The 17,356-nt window shown below is 39.2% G+C and overlaps 1 protein-coding gene across 1 annotated transcript in view; it reads left to right on the forward strand.

Moving 5' to 3' along the window:
- LOC306861428 (staphylococcal nuclease domain-containing protein 1-like) overlaps positions 1-17,356 on the forward strand; it is a 195,763-nt gene that overhangs the window by 141,747 nt on the left and 36,660 nt on the right. Inside the window, exon 18 of the mRNA XM_079403676.1 lies at positions 13,703-13,844. Within this exon, the coding sequence (XP_079259802.1) occupies positions 13,703-13,844 (142 nt within the window). The remainder of the gene's footprint in view (positions 1-13,702; positions 13,845-17,356) is intronic.

The raw sequence follows: 17,356 nt of genomic DNA on the forward strand, positions 1-17,356 counted from the left end.
AGCATTTTTTTTTTGCGATAGATACTATTTACACTGTGCAAATAGCTATAGATTCTATTTACACTGTTAAAATAGCAATATTTTCTGCTATTTATACTACATATTGCAAATAGTGGCAATTATCTCCACCTCAGTTTTGTAGTACATTATAAAACAGTACGCAATAATAACGTATTGAGTGTAAATTATAGTTTTAATTCAAATTATTAAATGGATGCCACCTTATTGGGACAATAAAGCCCTCCCTACACCTACCCTAACCCTACCCGATACTTTTATTTTTAACTTTTTGATTATTTCCTTCATTTTTATTGAAAATAGATGCCTTTCTGATGCAATATGAGATTTGAAAAGGGAGGGAAAAAAAGTTCGGCAAAAGGCAGGCTTGAACTCGGGTCGATCGCATCAAAAAGCACATTCTTTACAATCTACGCCACTGAAACTGATGCTGAATAATCATCTTTTTTCAGTCTTGACTAACCCAATCACACGTTAGTGGGCGGAGTTAGTGTAAATAGCCTTTGCCAACAAGGTGGGCTATTTGCACTTAGTGTAAATAGACACTACGTTAGTTAGTAATACATTAACTAATGCCAGAAATTTGTCACAGGCTGATGCTAATCGGTTGTAGAGATAATCATGCTACGCTAAGCTAATAACAAAAACCAGTTTTTTTCTGCACTCAAATCTGCAGTTTCCAAAATATGTTTTATGTTGTTCCTTTGCACCCAACTTAACTGCCACTAGAAAAAAAGTGCTAAATTCTATGGGGAAATGTGTAATATTGAAAAGCTGTGCCTACTGGGAAATTAATCTGTATATTTTTGTTCACAAATACTGGTTTTGCTTAGTGTTGGAATATGGAGTGTGTGTGTTTGTTGACATTAGGTGCTGTACTCTTGCTTACCTTGGTAGAGGGCAAGAAAGATCATCTATCTTGTCACACAAAGGGAAAAAGCTGAGAAGGGCTATTCCATACATCTCATGGATTATGTAAGACACTCATTTCTGCATAGAAAACGGGCTTGGGTCATCTACTCCTAACACACACACTTCACATACACACCACCACATAAGCAATTCTTAACAGCCCTGAAGGCAAGCCAGGGCTCTTTATAACCACACACACACGTTTTCCCACAAGTCTTTAGGTGCAGTTTCAGCAGTCTGTCACATTTATTCACAACTCACCTCAGCAGACCTTTATTTTTCTATTGAGATGCTAACTTGTAATGTTTTAATAATGAGCTAATGATATTTTTTAATGATAATGTCATTCTTTATAGTTCTGTTTAACATTTTTCCTTATTTGGTCCCCATTTTGTAAGTACAACTTGACCACAAAGACATTTACGCAGACATTTCCTCGTTAACTCACTCAGACTCAGGCATGCAAGCATGAGAAACTTTGAACACTTAACGTCAATGCCAGCTTGAAGGAGAGCCAGAGAGTGCATACATGGGCAGACAGGATGTAGTGACAGACCGGCCGTGTAAATACTCAATCTGCACAGACACGAAAATCCATCCGCATTGAGACAGGATTGTCAGGCATCTGCATACATGCAAGACGACATCTACCTCACGCTGCACTTCTCATGCACATAGGCACACATACATGTATGCAAACACGAGATGTCACCCTGACTGTGTGTCCTTGGCCGCTTTTCAACTCGTTTATATTGGCTATCCCTCTAGGCTCTTGACGGACACTCTTTTAGGCAGGTTTGTGGTTCACCCGAGCAGAAAGAAAGCCATAACACTTCCACTAGTTCCATTCTCTTGGGGGAAGCACGGTGTATGCGTGTTTGTCTGCTCAGACAGTAATTAGATATGACATTGTGAATTGCATTACTGCAGATGAACACATGCTTGGATACGCATGCAGAGTAGAGAACACAAATGGTTGTGTTTGCAATCGTTGCATATGTGGCTCTTGCTCTTTTTGTTGTTGAGGGATTTCCAATGCGGATGAGGTTGAAGGACAGTTGCCCTGCAGTTGCACAGAGACATTTGCCCCTCAAGGGAGACTGCAAACCAAGAACGGACATTTTTCTGCTTGAGTTGATGGCAGTAGTGTTTTCTGTTCTTGGTTCTGCAATGTCAGAAGCCTTTGAAGTGAAGAGATCTGCTTGCAGTTGGCAAATCCATGTGTCCAAATCACTGGAAGTCAGTGGATAGAGCCAGATGGTTTAAAGCTGATGTTAAATCATAATAGACCATATTTAGCTAATAAGCATTCCTGGTCTTACTGTGCACGACTCAAAGTATGACACAAAATGTGTTTAGAGTACAAATATGCCGTAGGCACACTATAGGCCGTCTTATACGCTTATTCAAGTTTTCAGTTCTAATTCACTCAAATACTGAAATTCGATGGATGGATAGATGGATGGATAGATGGGTGGTTGGTGTGTAGGTGGATTTATAGAGAGAAAAATAGCTTGTAAGCCAGCTGATTTCTTTCTCTGATTTGTTTGGAGTTATTCTTCCAGAAGGTTCTAAATATATTATAAAAAATAATGGGCTTTTTATTTGCACTTTTAGTGACGGTATATTTTAATATTGTATTGAATCGAGTCCCTCTGTCTCTGCTGCCTGGGGATATGACAGGAAAGGAATACATAAACTGTCTACTTGTCCTTTAAATTCAGCAGTGTTTAGATCTAAAAGTCACTAGCTCTGATATCCACACACTCTGTGTGTGTGTGTGTGTGTGTGTGCGCGTGTGTGTGTGTGTGCGCGATGAATGAGATTGCATTTCTGCTCCTTCCAAGTGGAGTTAGACATACACACACAGGCATGGCATTTCCCTCTAGCCTGCTGACATTTGCTCCTTTTTGGGAGTACAAACTCTCCGCCGCCAAAACATTTAGTACCCTCAACTTGGCTGTCGCTTCAGGTGTCCTCTCTAATCGCCTGACAGTAATTAAAAAGAGTGGACCTTCTCTTGTGCGCCCCCACTAACATTTGTGGAGAGCAGACGCTCCTGACTGTGTCTTTGATGCTTTTTGGCGGTGGGCGGTCCCTTCATTCCTGTCTAATAAATGCTAAATATTTGTATCTTGCTGGCAGAGTTTGCAACCGTACCTTTTGTTTAAGAATCGTCATGTCATTCCAACCCTTCTCACGGCCGGTCCATTACCAGACTCCAGCGGCGTTACAGCTGCTTTTTACGGAGGAGTCTTTTATGTGATAACTTCCCTGAATCAATTTAAGCTCGTTGACGGCTTTCTTCTAAACGAGACAAATTTTCAGAGGCTTTTTGTCTTATTTGGTTCAAGTGTATTGAGTTTCTCGCAACAGCATTGTCCAGAAATGCATCTGGAGCCTCTTGGGCCTAAAACCCATCATTATACAGCAAGATAAGACCACCTCAGAGAACCGAGGCTTTCAGCAAATGGCATTCTCTCGCTCTTTCCACCTGCGTTTCTCTCTTTCTCAGGTCACTGTGGCTCTTTCTCTGTGTCATGCACACACATACTCCTGAGAGCACAGTAGACAGTTTCAAGCCAGCGGTTCTAGGCTTGGGGCTTCAGCTAACGCTACAGCTAACGGCTCATCAATTTTCTTTATTACCTGCTCTGGAAAAAACGAAGTCCTCCGTGCAGGGAGAGGCTATTCTTAGATCCGCTGCCAATTCCCCTCCTAAATGCATCCACTCACTGCGCCTCCTGTTTTTACGCTCTCATTCCCTGCATTTTCCCCTTGCAAAGCTGCTCTTCTGTTCATTCAGATTGCTGATTTGTTTGCTGCGCTTTGTTTGTAAGCAAAATGGCTGCAAGCATCTTGTGCATGAGGAAAAAAATTCCTTTTGCAACTCCAGGGGCTTCAGTTGCCATCATCTTAGTCTGCAATTGGTAATGGGTTTGTAATGGGTGGATTTTTACAGAAATGTTCTGGGTTCAATACAAGTTGTGCCGTCAACAGCATCTGTGACATGCTGTCAATTTACCATGGAAAGTAATTTAGACTTCTTCCTCAGGTTGTAAAAATAAGCAGAAATTGCAGTAAAATACTTACAAACAGAATTTCTGAAAGCCAGGCATTGCTCTGCAATAAAGTTAACATACTGTATATATAGTTTTGAAAGTTCACAAAGTTCAGTTTAACATTGTTTCAACTGTTGCCTACAGATTTCAGAAATTCCCCATAATTTGTCCAAATTATATAGTCAACTAAATGTATAACAGGATTTTTATTTTAAAAAATGTAACTAACACATGAACAAGAAACCTTTAGTCTCACAAACCTTAAGGTAAAATGGTAGCAATTTGAGTCAAACAAATAGTAATCATTTATATTTATTCATTTAGCAGATGCTTTTATCCTAAGCAACTTGCAAATGAGGAATACAAGAGATTTATATACAAGTCCTAGCAATGCAAGGTTTCACATCGTCCAGAACAAAAGTTAGATGCAGGGATATGCAGCAACGATGGTGATTTTTATTCGATTTTACAAACTGAGGGGCAAGTCAATATTAATTGACAACATGTCACATGCTGTCCATAGAGCCTAACTTGAATCTGAAAGATTCTTTTAATAAAATAGTTTTCTTGCTTTCTCTCCCCATCTTTTTGTCATTTCGTATGTATTTGATGCGATTCCCTCAAGGCTTCAGTGTTATATCTATCATTGAATTCAGGCAAGTGTGGCAGTTGTATTATTTGTGTGTGTTCACGCACTTGTTCGCTCGGGTGCTTTCATGGTTGTGTGTTTCCTGTTCGTTCTTTGACATCCCATCGCCTGAAGAGTTGTAGCGGGCCGTTATGTTAAGACCCCTCAGCATCAATCACACACAGCTTCCCTCCATTTTCCCAGACCATCAGTCTCTCATGACGACCCCTCCTGACCCCCGTGGACCCGTGGGTTTAACATCCAGACATAAATCTGACCGTGCCGGACTGTGCACAGAGCCATCTTCAACAGGAAAGCAAGTGGGCTCTTTTTCATGTGCTGTCAGTGTTTGTTGGGGTAGAGAGTGAAAGGAAGTGGCTCAGAGCTTGTCGGCTTCTGCGATTCTATTAAACACTGCAGCACATGGCCAGGACTGCACTGCACGCTCGCACAGGAAACTCAATCAAGAATCGATCAAATTGAATCTGAATCAAATTAAGGTGTCAGATTCACCTGACAACTTCCTGTTTTCAGTAAATCAGAGTCGGCATGAAGGGTCACAATTTGAATGTCTTAAAGGGATAGTTCACCCAAAGTGTAAAATGCTGTCATGATTCATTCACCCATAAGCTGTTCCAAAACCACGTTTTTTGGCTTCCATTGAAAACAAAATAAAATAAAAAAATTCAAGGTTGAACTCTTTTCCATGCAATTACACGAATGCTTCAACAAGGACACAAAATATGCGATATAGCTTTGTGTGAGTTTACCACTTTAGCTTTCATTGCACGTTCATGCAGTAGCAATGTCTGATTCATGATATTTTTTGAATCAGATGTTCCAAGTAAAACCATGTGAAGATGTCAAGTTTTTCAGTGAATAACGACTGAAATATCATGCACGAGTCATATGGACCACTTGATACTTTTATAGTGCTTTTATGTGTAATTTTTGTAGCTTGAAAGCTCTAGTCACCATTCCTTATAACTGCATGTAAAAAAGCAGCCATCACATTCTTCAAAATAACACCTTTTGTGATTCATGCATTTAGAGAAAGTTTTGGAACATCATGCAGGTAAATAAATGATGGGGATTTTCATTTTTGGGTAAACTATTTCTTTAAAGCGCACTTTTCTATTTGAATGCAGAGTTCTAGAATGATTTCTTTTTCTCTACTCAAACAGACAGGCATTTTGTCTACCCTGAAGGAGTCGCACTGTTATGTAAACACGTACTCAGGCTTCACTTCCTCTTTTCATCTCTCTCTCATGCGCTTCTCTTTCTCTCTCCCAGCATGCAACTCCCTTTTCTCAGTATTCCCCCTCTCTCTCTGTGTCTCATCTGTGCCGTGGGCTTGCAGCCAGCCATGTTCTTAGAGTGTGTGTGTGTGGGATGTGACTGGTTTTAGTGGGCTACCAGGCCTCCTTCAGGATGTAAGTGTCCCCCTGAAGAGGGGCTGTCGATGTCAGTCCAATTTTCCTCTCTTTGTCATCGTTCCTCCTTTTTACTATCTGGCTCCTCAGCATCTCCATGTGTAAAGACAGCTAAACGCCAATGTTTGTCAAATGCAAGCGAGTCGATGAGCAAAGCTGCGAGAGGTGGAATATTCGATCTGAGAAAATGAAGAGGCTGCTTTTCAAGAGATAAACTGTAGTCATGACAACCCGGCATCAAGACATGCTGGGTTAAATAAACTTGATTATTTTAATTTGCGCACTTTTTTGTGTGCTGATTCCTTTGCAGAGGGAAACAGAAAGAGAGAAATATTAAACCTCTTTGATAAATGGATTTGTGTGAATTAGACTCACTTGAATTGCATGTCCTTCCCGGAAGCCCTCTGTCATGACTGAGTCTGATTAAAACATATGTCGCATGTGGTTATTTCATGCGGTGAAGTGTGGGCAGACAGCAGGTAGGCAGGCTAGCTGGAAATAAGCCGCTTTAAATAGCTCCGCTTCTAGTCTTTACGGCAAATGAATACTGATTTGGAGGGCTTTTATTTTTTATTTTTCTCAGCCTTGTTCAAACATCAGGAGGGTTGTTCGGAATGGAATATTAGAACTCCTCCAGTGCATTTGATTCTTTGAATACATTTTCCTTGCATTGGAAAAAAAAATGTGTCTAGGTAATATGGGCAGAATAGTCAAGCAATTCTTCAAGAGCTGATTTGGCTTTAATACACTTGCTGGTGAAATGGTAATTCACCTTATCTATTTTCTAATGAATGTTTTGGAATATATTGTGAACAATTCACCCATGCATGTTTCATTTATTTTATTTATTTTGACCTCGTACACTCAATCTTCCAGTGAAATTATATACTTTTCTCGTTACGCACACCAGACTTCTCCAATCATTAAGTCTGCTTAAACCCGTCCGTTTCTTACTATCGACTGCAAACTTGCATTCAGATCTGCCGCCTTCAATCTAAACAAATGATAAATAGAACCAAATCCCATTCTTTATTTTTGTCTTACTCCAATGTGCATCACAATATGAACAAAATTACTTGTTGCTACTTCAATTATATCCCAACTTTGAAGGAGGATGAATTTACAGAATCCTTTCAACTTTAAGTCAGCTTTTTGGTGTTTAATTAACCAGCTAATTCTCGTGACTGTTTTTTGCATACGTCATTTTCTTTTCTTTAACAGCATCGTCATCTTTTTGCAGTCTTCCTCTAATAGCTGTGTGAAGTCAGCATTGGAGCAGAAAGTCTGAGTGTTGTGTAACGCCCCATATGCTGCCGTGTTTCCCCGGGGGCATAATCTGTGCGGGTGGGAAGCTGCGACATGCATGCCAGACCCCTCAAAACCAGGCTGTTTTTTTTTGTGCAAACGGGCTTCATTTCCATAGTTACTTCCCACAGAAATGGTGCTAAACCGCTTAACACGTGTTTAAGCGTTCTGACACCAACGCCGCTGCAACAAGGGCCAGAGTTTCTGGTGATTTCTTACCTTTACCATGCAGAAATTTCAGGCTTTTGGGAGTTTGTAACGGCTGACAGGAGGGCGGTGACATTAGCGGTGTAAGCCGCAGTATAAGCCGCGCAACCGCCACTGCATCCCAACAGCTGCTGTCGGTGATATGAGGCTGAAGAGAAGCTCCCTGCATGCTGACATCTCACAGCTGTTGATTCGCAAAGTGCCATGCCACCTGGGCACTCTTAATGCATAAATTTATCCGCTAAGTTAACACATCCAAGACTCCACGTCCACCTCTGCTCTATACACCCCTCCCCTCTGCGTTTCACCCCAAGTCACCCCATCCTAAGTTGGGTTGGATCGGAAAATGCTGGATTTATCCAGCTTACAGCATTATGTGTGTTTACTGATGAGTGTAGTGTGATTATGCTAAGTGAGTTTATAGCCCTAGCTCAGTGTTTGTAGGTTAAGTGGATGCTGACAGTGTAGGTCACTTAGTTGATGTGTTTGTCAGCATCCATGAGTAGATTGATGTGGACTTTGGGACGTGTGATGGATGGTCGGTCTACCCTTTGTCACCAGATGGACCCGTTTGTTTGAGTACATTTGAACCAGAAAAAAGTGTGACACTGTTGTTTTTTACTCACGTCTAGTATAATGGTGCTTTACAGTCAAATTAGCATGAAATGTGTTTTTTTTTTTTTTCATTACACAGACGTGCATTTACCTGGAAAATAAGCTGTCGCTGGTAGTTAATGCCTCGTGATTTATTTGTGGAATTGCTCAGGCTCTTGGAAGCATTCATGTTAACACATCACTACATGTAGACATGGAGTTGAAAGCATTAATGGCATGCAAATGTCTTCAAGAATATACAGCTTTTCCCCCCAATTCCTCCCTTAGACTAGAAGGGCTTACTAGAAAGCCAATTAGATTTCAAAAAGCATTCCTCGGCATGCCAGTTTAAAATCTCTCATTGGCCAATCAATGAATTTCTGGTCATATGACATTATCATTGAAATCGATGCATTTGCGGTGTAAATGTGTTTAATACCTCCCATCCTACAATACATTGGTGCAACATCCCATTAGTACCTCAACCTTATAAATCTTATTAGCATGCACAGTAGCGAAACATTTCTGTCATTTACTGCGTCTGGATCCCGTGTGCTGCTCAGATGTGAGCGTGTTCCGGGGTCAGAGGTTGTAGCTGTCAGATGTCAATCAGGAGGAGTTCAAAAGAGTAAGGCTTAGTGCTGTTGTCTTTCATGGATCTTTTCACATTGATGTTCCTTTCTTTTTTCTCTCTCTTCTTCCCCCAGTCCGCTAAGGGTTCATGTAGTCATGTATTCTAATCGGCTTCACGTTTTAGTTGCGAACAGCATATGATTGCATTCCGTCACGCTCTTGCTGCTTTTATTTAAATATTTAAGCAGTGTCAAGTCAATTGACACTGTTTGAGTTTCATGCTAATTTGACTGTATTTGTATAGTGCTTTTCAAAATGCACATTGTTTTAAGGCAGTGTGTAAAAGCTGTGCACTCTGATGTTGATAAATGGGAAATTGCACTTTAAAGGAGGGACATGGGCACATATTGATCCAATGCAATGATTTTATTCTGGAAAGTGCTCTAAATGCTTTTTTTAATATCATGCTAATATAAATGACCACTTCGAGACTCATGGTTGAGTGTCTCTCAACATGTCATTATGACAAAATAGCACTATAGATTAATTTAAAAAAAGGGGGAAATATTGTATTGTATCTACTGTAATTATAAATATGAATTATTTACTGTAATAGCTACATTTTCTCAGAAGATAAAAACAAACTCCGTCAAACAAATCAGAAACAATCATTAGTGATGTCATCCTGAAGAATGCAAAACAACTGTGACAAAACCTTTTCTGCTTGGATCATTCTCTTGCGATCGCGTACTTGTATCTATATCAGGGTTGTTGCTTTTGTATTGTATTTCTGCGGTGATCAAATCATTATATTATCGATATAGACAGCTTCTGCATCTGCAGATGGTGGTGTTGATTGTGGTGTTAAAAAGCATTCGACATAAAGGCATGTCTGTCTTGTTAGTCATTCCTTACTGCTAATAGCTTCATCAATATGCACAGACGAATTGAGCAGACAGGCATCATGGGTCGTAGACCTTAATTGACTCAGCTAAAACACCCTGATGATGTATCACACCTGTCAGATTACCATTCAGTTTTTCTTGTGGTTTTCAAGAAAATGTTTTCTTTATTCATCACATGCCTTATTATGCACATTATTCTATTGTGACATGCTCTTGAGGATGAACTTAACCTTCAGCCTCCACATCCCAGTTACCATCCGTTTACAACCAGTAGAGACTCTGATAAATATGATACCTGAATGTTTCTAGAGTACAGTTTTTACTCAGTTTGAATTTCATCGAAATAGGTGTCAGATATTGTATGTTGACTTGAGTCGAGTTTAAGTGTGTTTTTATCTAAGCATTACAGTGGAATACAGAGTCTTCCAGACTGCTAGACAGATTTACTGAAGTATGTCCCTCTTTGGAAATGTGAATCATTTCACTTTGAAGAACTGAAGCACTGCAAGCAAAAATTGCATTCAGATATTTTCAGAGTTTAATAAACCATCTGGTTATTCCTGTACAGTATTTGTCCTGGAATGGAGAGAAAATATAAGTTTTGGCTTTAACTATGCTTTTTAATGGCTAGTGAATCTCTTAAATGAGATATTTCCAGTCACACACTACTGACAAATTTTATTTATCTTTTTCTCCCCGTCATCGGACTCGCATCTTAGTATTCCAAGTATCCAATTTATACAGCAGCTCCTGAGTTTAAGTGGACTTTGTGAAAGACGTTTGTGTGTGTTGGGTGAGTGTGCCGTGCCATTATGTCTGGCGCAGAAGTGTCAGAAAGAGGCTTCTCTTGAATTAATGAGCCTTTATTTCCAAAGGTGCCTTCATTATGAATATAATGGACGCTAAACTGATTTACCAAGTATAATTTGATTAAGCATGGCTTTTTATTTTTTTTATTATTTTTTTTAAGCATTATTAGATGGCTATGTGACTAAATGAAAGCTCTTAAAAAAATGAATTAGTTCAAGTTTTACTTTGTTTTGCTGAAAAAGACAGCCTGGTTACCTGCATCAAGTGCAATGACTTATGGGTATTGTAGTTCTTCTCCCTGGCTCACTGTAGTGTTTGATGCATATAACTCTCTTGGATGTAGATTTACTTGGCAGGTAAAGTTCAGTGTGTTCCTGTACGAACTGGGACTATACGTTTGCTTCTTTCCCTTGGGCCCTGTGTGTTTGTGTGTATGCACTCTGGGTGTTGATGGGGATTCGCTCGCTGGGCGGAACACACTCTATTGGAATTGACACCCTGTCACCTTTCATCAGCATTTGGAACGGCCCCCTCCCCTGAACTCGGTGTGTGAGAGAGGCAGTTTTTATGAATGTAACTCTGCTATATCTTTAGTCCCTGAAGAGAAGTCTGACCTCTCCTTGAGTGCTCAACACAACAGGCACAGACACACTAACATACTATTGACAAAAACTGCTGCTTCCAATGACTGATATTACTAATAATAAAGGTCACTCTTTATTTTGAGGTCCAGTTCTTGCTATTAACAAACCTTTAACTCCTAATTTGCTGCTTATTAATAGTGAGGTAGTTGTTAAGTTTAGGTATTGGGTAGGATTAGGGATGTAGAATATGGTCATGCAGAATATGTGCTTTATTTCAGTCAGGTCATGGCCTAAACCATTCTATGTGGAAAAATAACTTTCACATAACATCAAGTGGTTTATTTTATTAATAAAAAATACTATTATTAATAATTATAAAAATATATAGAATCATAACATTTATTTAAACAATTCTTCTCCCTCAGTCACCTTCGTTCAATTACAGTTAACTTTGACAAGCTTTCCTTTACCCATTTTATCTGAAATAATGTCCTCATAAAGTGGGCAAAATTGATTTGATATTTCTGTGGGCTAGGATGAATTCACTTTTCTTTTATAAAGTGAAAGTGCTCCGTAGTGTCAGCCAGTGGAAGAGAGAGCCTAATTTAAATTTAGATGAATTGATTTGAATTGTACCATTGATAACATTAGAGTAACATTTCTACAATGGTTACTCTTGACTTGATTCAGTGTAAATGTATCATCTGTATCCTCTATGGGTACCATGACACTATAAGTGTTCAAGCCACAACATTTTATCATATTTTTGTATAATTTCCATTATAATTATGTTTAAACTAAAACTTGCTTTAGAAATTAGACAAGAGCCAGATTCTACCTCTAAAATTGTGAACGGCAACTGTAGTTAAGGAAGGTTTATAGTGGTTTTAAGGAGAGGTGGAACCGTGTTGCATTAGTAAAAATATAGGGTCTTTTGTAGTTGCAATTTAAATTGCTGCATTCATTTTGAATGTGTGATCACGGGTGTTTATATTAATTTTACCGTAGTTTAATCAGTGTTTAGTTTCTCATTAGCCCATGTTAGAGGCTCGTATTTCTGCTTCTGTAGATCTGCTAATGTGTTTTTTTGTCCTTTGAGGATTGCGGTTAGCGTGCAACAAAGCTGTCGTTTCACTCGTCCCGTCTCTCACTCTGTCACACTTGTTTTTTGTGGCTTATTGCTATGGATTTAGGCCACAGGCAGCTCAATGACAGAATACATCACAAATCCTTTCTCTTCATGACCCCACCCAGCAGCAGTCATATACCTGCACTCATGTGGAACAAACAAGAATGGTTGGTTGCTCACAGAAGGTCATTTGCCCAGGGTGCACTGTGTCTCTGAGTCATTGTGTGTGTTTGTTGCTTCTTTTGTGCTTTTGCAGCAGAGGATATGTGAGAGTGGGTTTTTGCATATGTCCGCCCGTTCACGCGTGTCTCAAGTGCCCTTGCCTTGACGCCGCGTGTCAGAGGTCACGTGGCCGCAGGAAGCACGGGGTCTGCACTGACCAGCGGTGCCAGAAATGACATTGTGACAGTCAGCACTGTAACGAGTGTTGACACTCAAATCTGGGTGACTGCGATTGGTCCTCCAGGTTTGATTATAACTTCGTATTACTGTGCCAGGGCATTGTGGGTAGTGGAGCTAGACTAGCACCCTTGCTGTGGAGTGGTTTGCTGTGTTTATATCTTCATTAACCCTGGCGTTTTCCCAAAGGAATCCTTTTCCTCCATGTTCCCTTGTTTTTGTCACGCCTCGGTGGAAATAATCGGATGTAATTGGGTAGTTTGACCCTGTAGTTTATCATTTGGTGGCTGGGTTTGCAAGGCTTACTTCATGTCACCAGCTATATTTTTACATACATCTATGTTAATTCACAGTCTGGTGGTTGAAATTGGTCTGTAAATGTCGGCCTTGCAGTCCTGGTGGACATAATTAGCTAAAACCAGCAGCGTGAGGAAGCGCATATAAAAGTCTGATTTGTAATTAGCTGCCTCCTGCTCTCTTGGAGAGAAAAAAAATTATGGAATAATGGGAAAAACTTCAATAGCTGATGAACATCACTTGCTAATAAAGTCTCCGAACTGAAGTAAGGGGTGGTTGCGTAAGAGCCTGTTAATTTGTCGTGTTTGTATTTCGTAAAAGACTCCACCTTCAGCACTTAGTAAGCAAAACTAACTGCTTTGACTGCATGCACGCAGGGGCTCTTTTCTTGACATTTCATAAAGCATTGATGAAGAACTTCTCGTCCTTAGTTTTGGCACATTGCTGAAATCCGCACTCAAATTCGTTATTTGCAACCTCAAGTCTTAATGAGCTCACTCTTGCTTCCTGATTCTCTGCCCTCTGTCTCTGGCAGCGTTGCTCAAATCTAGCCAATACCGCCTGTCATCCGTGAAGTGCAGGGGTCATTGTGACCTTCTCACGGGTGGGTAAATAGGTTACCGACCCATCATGTGAATGTGAAGGGATTATAAACAAACTCAATGTCCACACTGATGCCAGCGGATTAAACCACTCAGATTTTGTTCGGTCTGAGGTGTTAATAGGTTTAAATGAACATGAAATCAAAATTAACCCCATTTACTTAATAAACAAAATGCTATGTAGTTGTGGTGTATTGGTAATTTTTAGTTCCCGGTTTGAACTGGAAAATGTTTTTGTCAACAGCTCTGGGCCAATTATGAAGAAAAACCAAAAGAAGAGGTGGCTCAGCTCACAGAGGAGAAGGAACGTGTGGCGAAATACAGAGCCGTCTATGTCACCGAGATCACAGATGGACTGCACTTCTACGCGCAGGATGTGGAAACTGGTGAGTGCTGCCCTCATTTCTAAAATCAATGGAGAAACAGTGGCGTCCATGCAATTGTGGTCCAGTTAGTCCATGCTGTAACTACAGGCAAAAAACATCTTTCCCTATTCTAAAATAGCTGTAAGCTCAGGTGATTTTTTTTTTTCTCTACCTAAAAATGCAAATAATTCAATTGTGTGACACAGATTTTCCATACATGTATGTGTATATATATATATATATATATATATATATATATATATATATATATATATATATATATATATATATATGTGTATATGTATATGTGTATATATATATATATATGTGTATATGTATATGTGTATATATATATTAGGGGTGGCACGGTACACAGATGTCACGGTTCGGTACGTACCTCGGTTCGGGGGTCACGGTTCGATACAATTTCGGTACAACAGGGGAAAAAAAAGACATCTACTTTGCTCAGTTTCTTTTATTTTGATGTGAAAATGCTAAATATTATTACATGTTATATATATAAAATCTGTTTTGTTTTCATTGTGAGTGTACACAAATAAAAGCAGACCTTTAACTACAAGCAACAGCACAAATAAAAATACAATAGAGTAAAGATACAAATAAAATAATCAGTGATTTTCAGGGGGTTTTTTTAGGTACAGAAATTGAAGTATGATTAAAGTAATCAAAGGTAAAACAGCATTGCATATTTGACTGTATAAATTTAAGATTACTCTTTATTAAAGTTACAAAAGCGATTCAATCAAGAGCAGTGAGTGATTTCTTTGTTGTTGCTGTTTATTTAATATTAACTGTCACTTTAAGAGAAAGCACTGATACTGTACGCCCAGCCGGCTATGTCTGCTATAGGATACTTACCAAGACGGGCATTTTGACAGAATTTTGTGTGAATTTATCCATTAAAACACAATACTTCAGAGAGAGCTTCATATTTGCGCGCGTTCTGAGGCGCAGGTTTGTGCGCTTCTGATGAACGCACGCACAAATCTTCTCACTGCGCGCGCGAGCTCGCGTCCTCTGGCTCTTAAATATTTGAGCTGGCAAAGCTTACATGACTTTAGTCTAAACACCGATATCAACGTGTGCTGTTCAGGTCTCACCTGTGCTCGCGCTATCAGCACCTGGGTGATGACGGAATAAATGCTCATATTCCAGCATACGGCACTCGCATTGAACAAGAGTGAATGATTTGTCCACTTATTTGTTTTTTTTTCTTTCTCATCGCTGTTGTTATAATGTACTGGGAAGCCAGAATGCGCATCCATTAACAGAAACATACATTAGCCGAACCCTATTTGTTTTACGTGTTATTTATAACAAACCACATGCGTTGTCAGAATTCAGTTGAACCGCGGTCCTAGCGCGTGCCGAACCGTGTGTGGAGAACCGTGCGGTTCGGTTTTTTTCCGCGAACCGTGCCACCCCTAATATATATATATATATATATATATATATATATATATATATATATATATATATATATATGTATGTATGTATATGTATATATATATATATATATATATATATATATATGTATATATATATATATGTATATATATATATATATATATATATATATATATATATATATGTATATATATATATATGTATATATATATATATATGTATGTGTGTGTGTGTGTGTGTATATATATATGTATGTGTATATATATATGTATATATTACTATTATTTTTTTTATGTATTTGATGTCATGGCTCAAAATAGTTGCTAGTGAAGTATTTGTGTTTGTGTACATTCTTGTTGGACATCAGTTAGTCTGTATTTTCATGTCATTGTCCTGCAGCTCTAGAGTGTTCAGTCATGTGACATTAATGGCTCAGGTGACTGGTTTAAAATGAAGAAAAAAAGCGCAGATATATCAGAATGCAAGTCACAGTTGTGTATCAGAATGCAGTTGTAAATGGCAATGCTAACACATGGCATTTTTGATTAAACAGTCAACAGCAAAAAGCCGTCTGAATCACATAATTTAAATTGGCTTCCTTCGTTATGTTTAGATGACGAGCTCTCAGGGTTTTACACTAATGGGCATCTAATCCAACTCCACATTCAAACAGGCATGATTATGACATCATACCTGAAGGGCTTTCTTCAGACTCCAGATATGATGGTTATTAAATGTAGCCGCTCCAGCAAATTCCAGTAAGGAAACATTGCAGGTTGTGTGTGTTGCCCGCTAAATGCCCTGAGTGATCTCTGTGCTCAGTGTGATAGCAACTAGTCATTAAACGTGACATTTAAATCGCCCTTGGTAGTGACCTAGTCCATGATGGGGCAACTGTCCTGAGATTCAAAGAGCTGTTTTAGTGAACAGACACACTTTTTACTTTCTCTCTCTTCCCATTCATATTTTCATATAATCTTGTATACACACACATTAGGACCAGAAGAAAGATCCTAATTATGCGCACACACTGTTGTTGTTGCATAATAAGGGTCTCGCTACATGTTCCAGTGGTCCATCCTGTTGTCTCTTAATGCATCTTAATTTGCAAATTAATTAATTTGCATGAATTTATAATAAATCTGAGGCTTGCGTTGCCAGGAGCGTGACAATCCTATCGTTTTTAGTGTGCTGTTTTGCTTCAAATAACTCCATCTCGGAACACATTTATAAACAAAAGGATGAGATTCTGGCCACCCTCAATTTATCACTTTAGTCCCTCAGATGACCTTTAACCCCTGCAGGTTGCCCTTAGAGGAAGTGAAGATGGCTGTGCCACGTCTAGTAACCATCACACCAATGAATACCCAGCAGCAAGACACACACACACATATATACACTCGGCTCTTTGTGAGCTAATTATTCAGGTTATCTGGTTAGCTGCAGGAGAAAAGCAGGTCACAGCAAATATAGTGCAAAAAAACGAAGGAAGATGTGAGATAGAAAACAGGAAGTAGTGTGAGAAGATAAGACGGAAAAACACTGAGCTGAATATGCAGTATGTTTGCAGCTTTGCACTGTTTTAGCTTTTTTGTTGTGTTGCTTTTTAAGTTTTTTTTTTTTTGTTTTTTTTTGTCAGATGAACCAGCAAGTGTGCATCTTTTCCCTTGTTTAATTGGCCAATGTTTTCCACTGAGAGAATTGGAAATGGAGATGGAGAGAGAGACGTGCTCGTTAGAGAAACAGGATTGTTATTTTCAGCTGAAAGTCATTCCTCTTTCTCTCTCTCACACTCTCCAAACTGCGTTAAGGAGGTCTCATTGTAGAGCACTTCAAAGCAGAGCCCTATAAAAACCTACAAGCCAGTCGCTTTGCAATTTCATTACCGGTTTCTCACAGTAACTTCAGAAAGACAGGACAATTCGAACAGGGCGGGCACGATTTTCATAAACACTTTGAAGACGAGCCTTTTGATTATGACATAACTTATGTCTACAAATTTTGCATCTAATAATTCCACTTTCTTCCCTTATGGTGGTCTTGCAAAAAGGAATGTTGGAGTTTCATATTTGAATTTCAAACAATACAGCGTGGATGTCAGTTCA

This window comes from Barbus barbus (genome assembly GCF_936440315.1).
Source record: "Barbus barbus genome assembly, chromosome: 42".
NCBI classification, from domain to species: domain Eukaryota; kingdom Metazoa; phylum Chordata; class Actinopteri; order Cypriniformes; family Cyprinidae; genus Barbus; species Barbus barbus.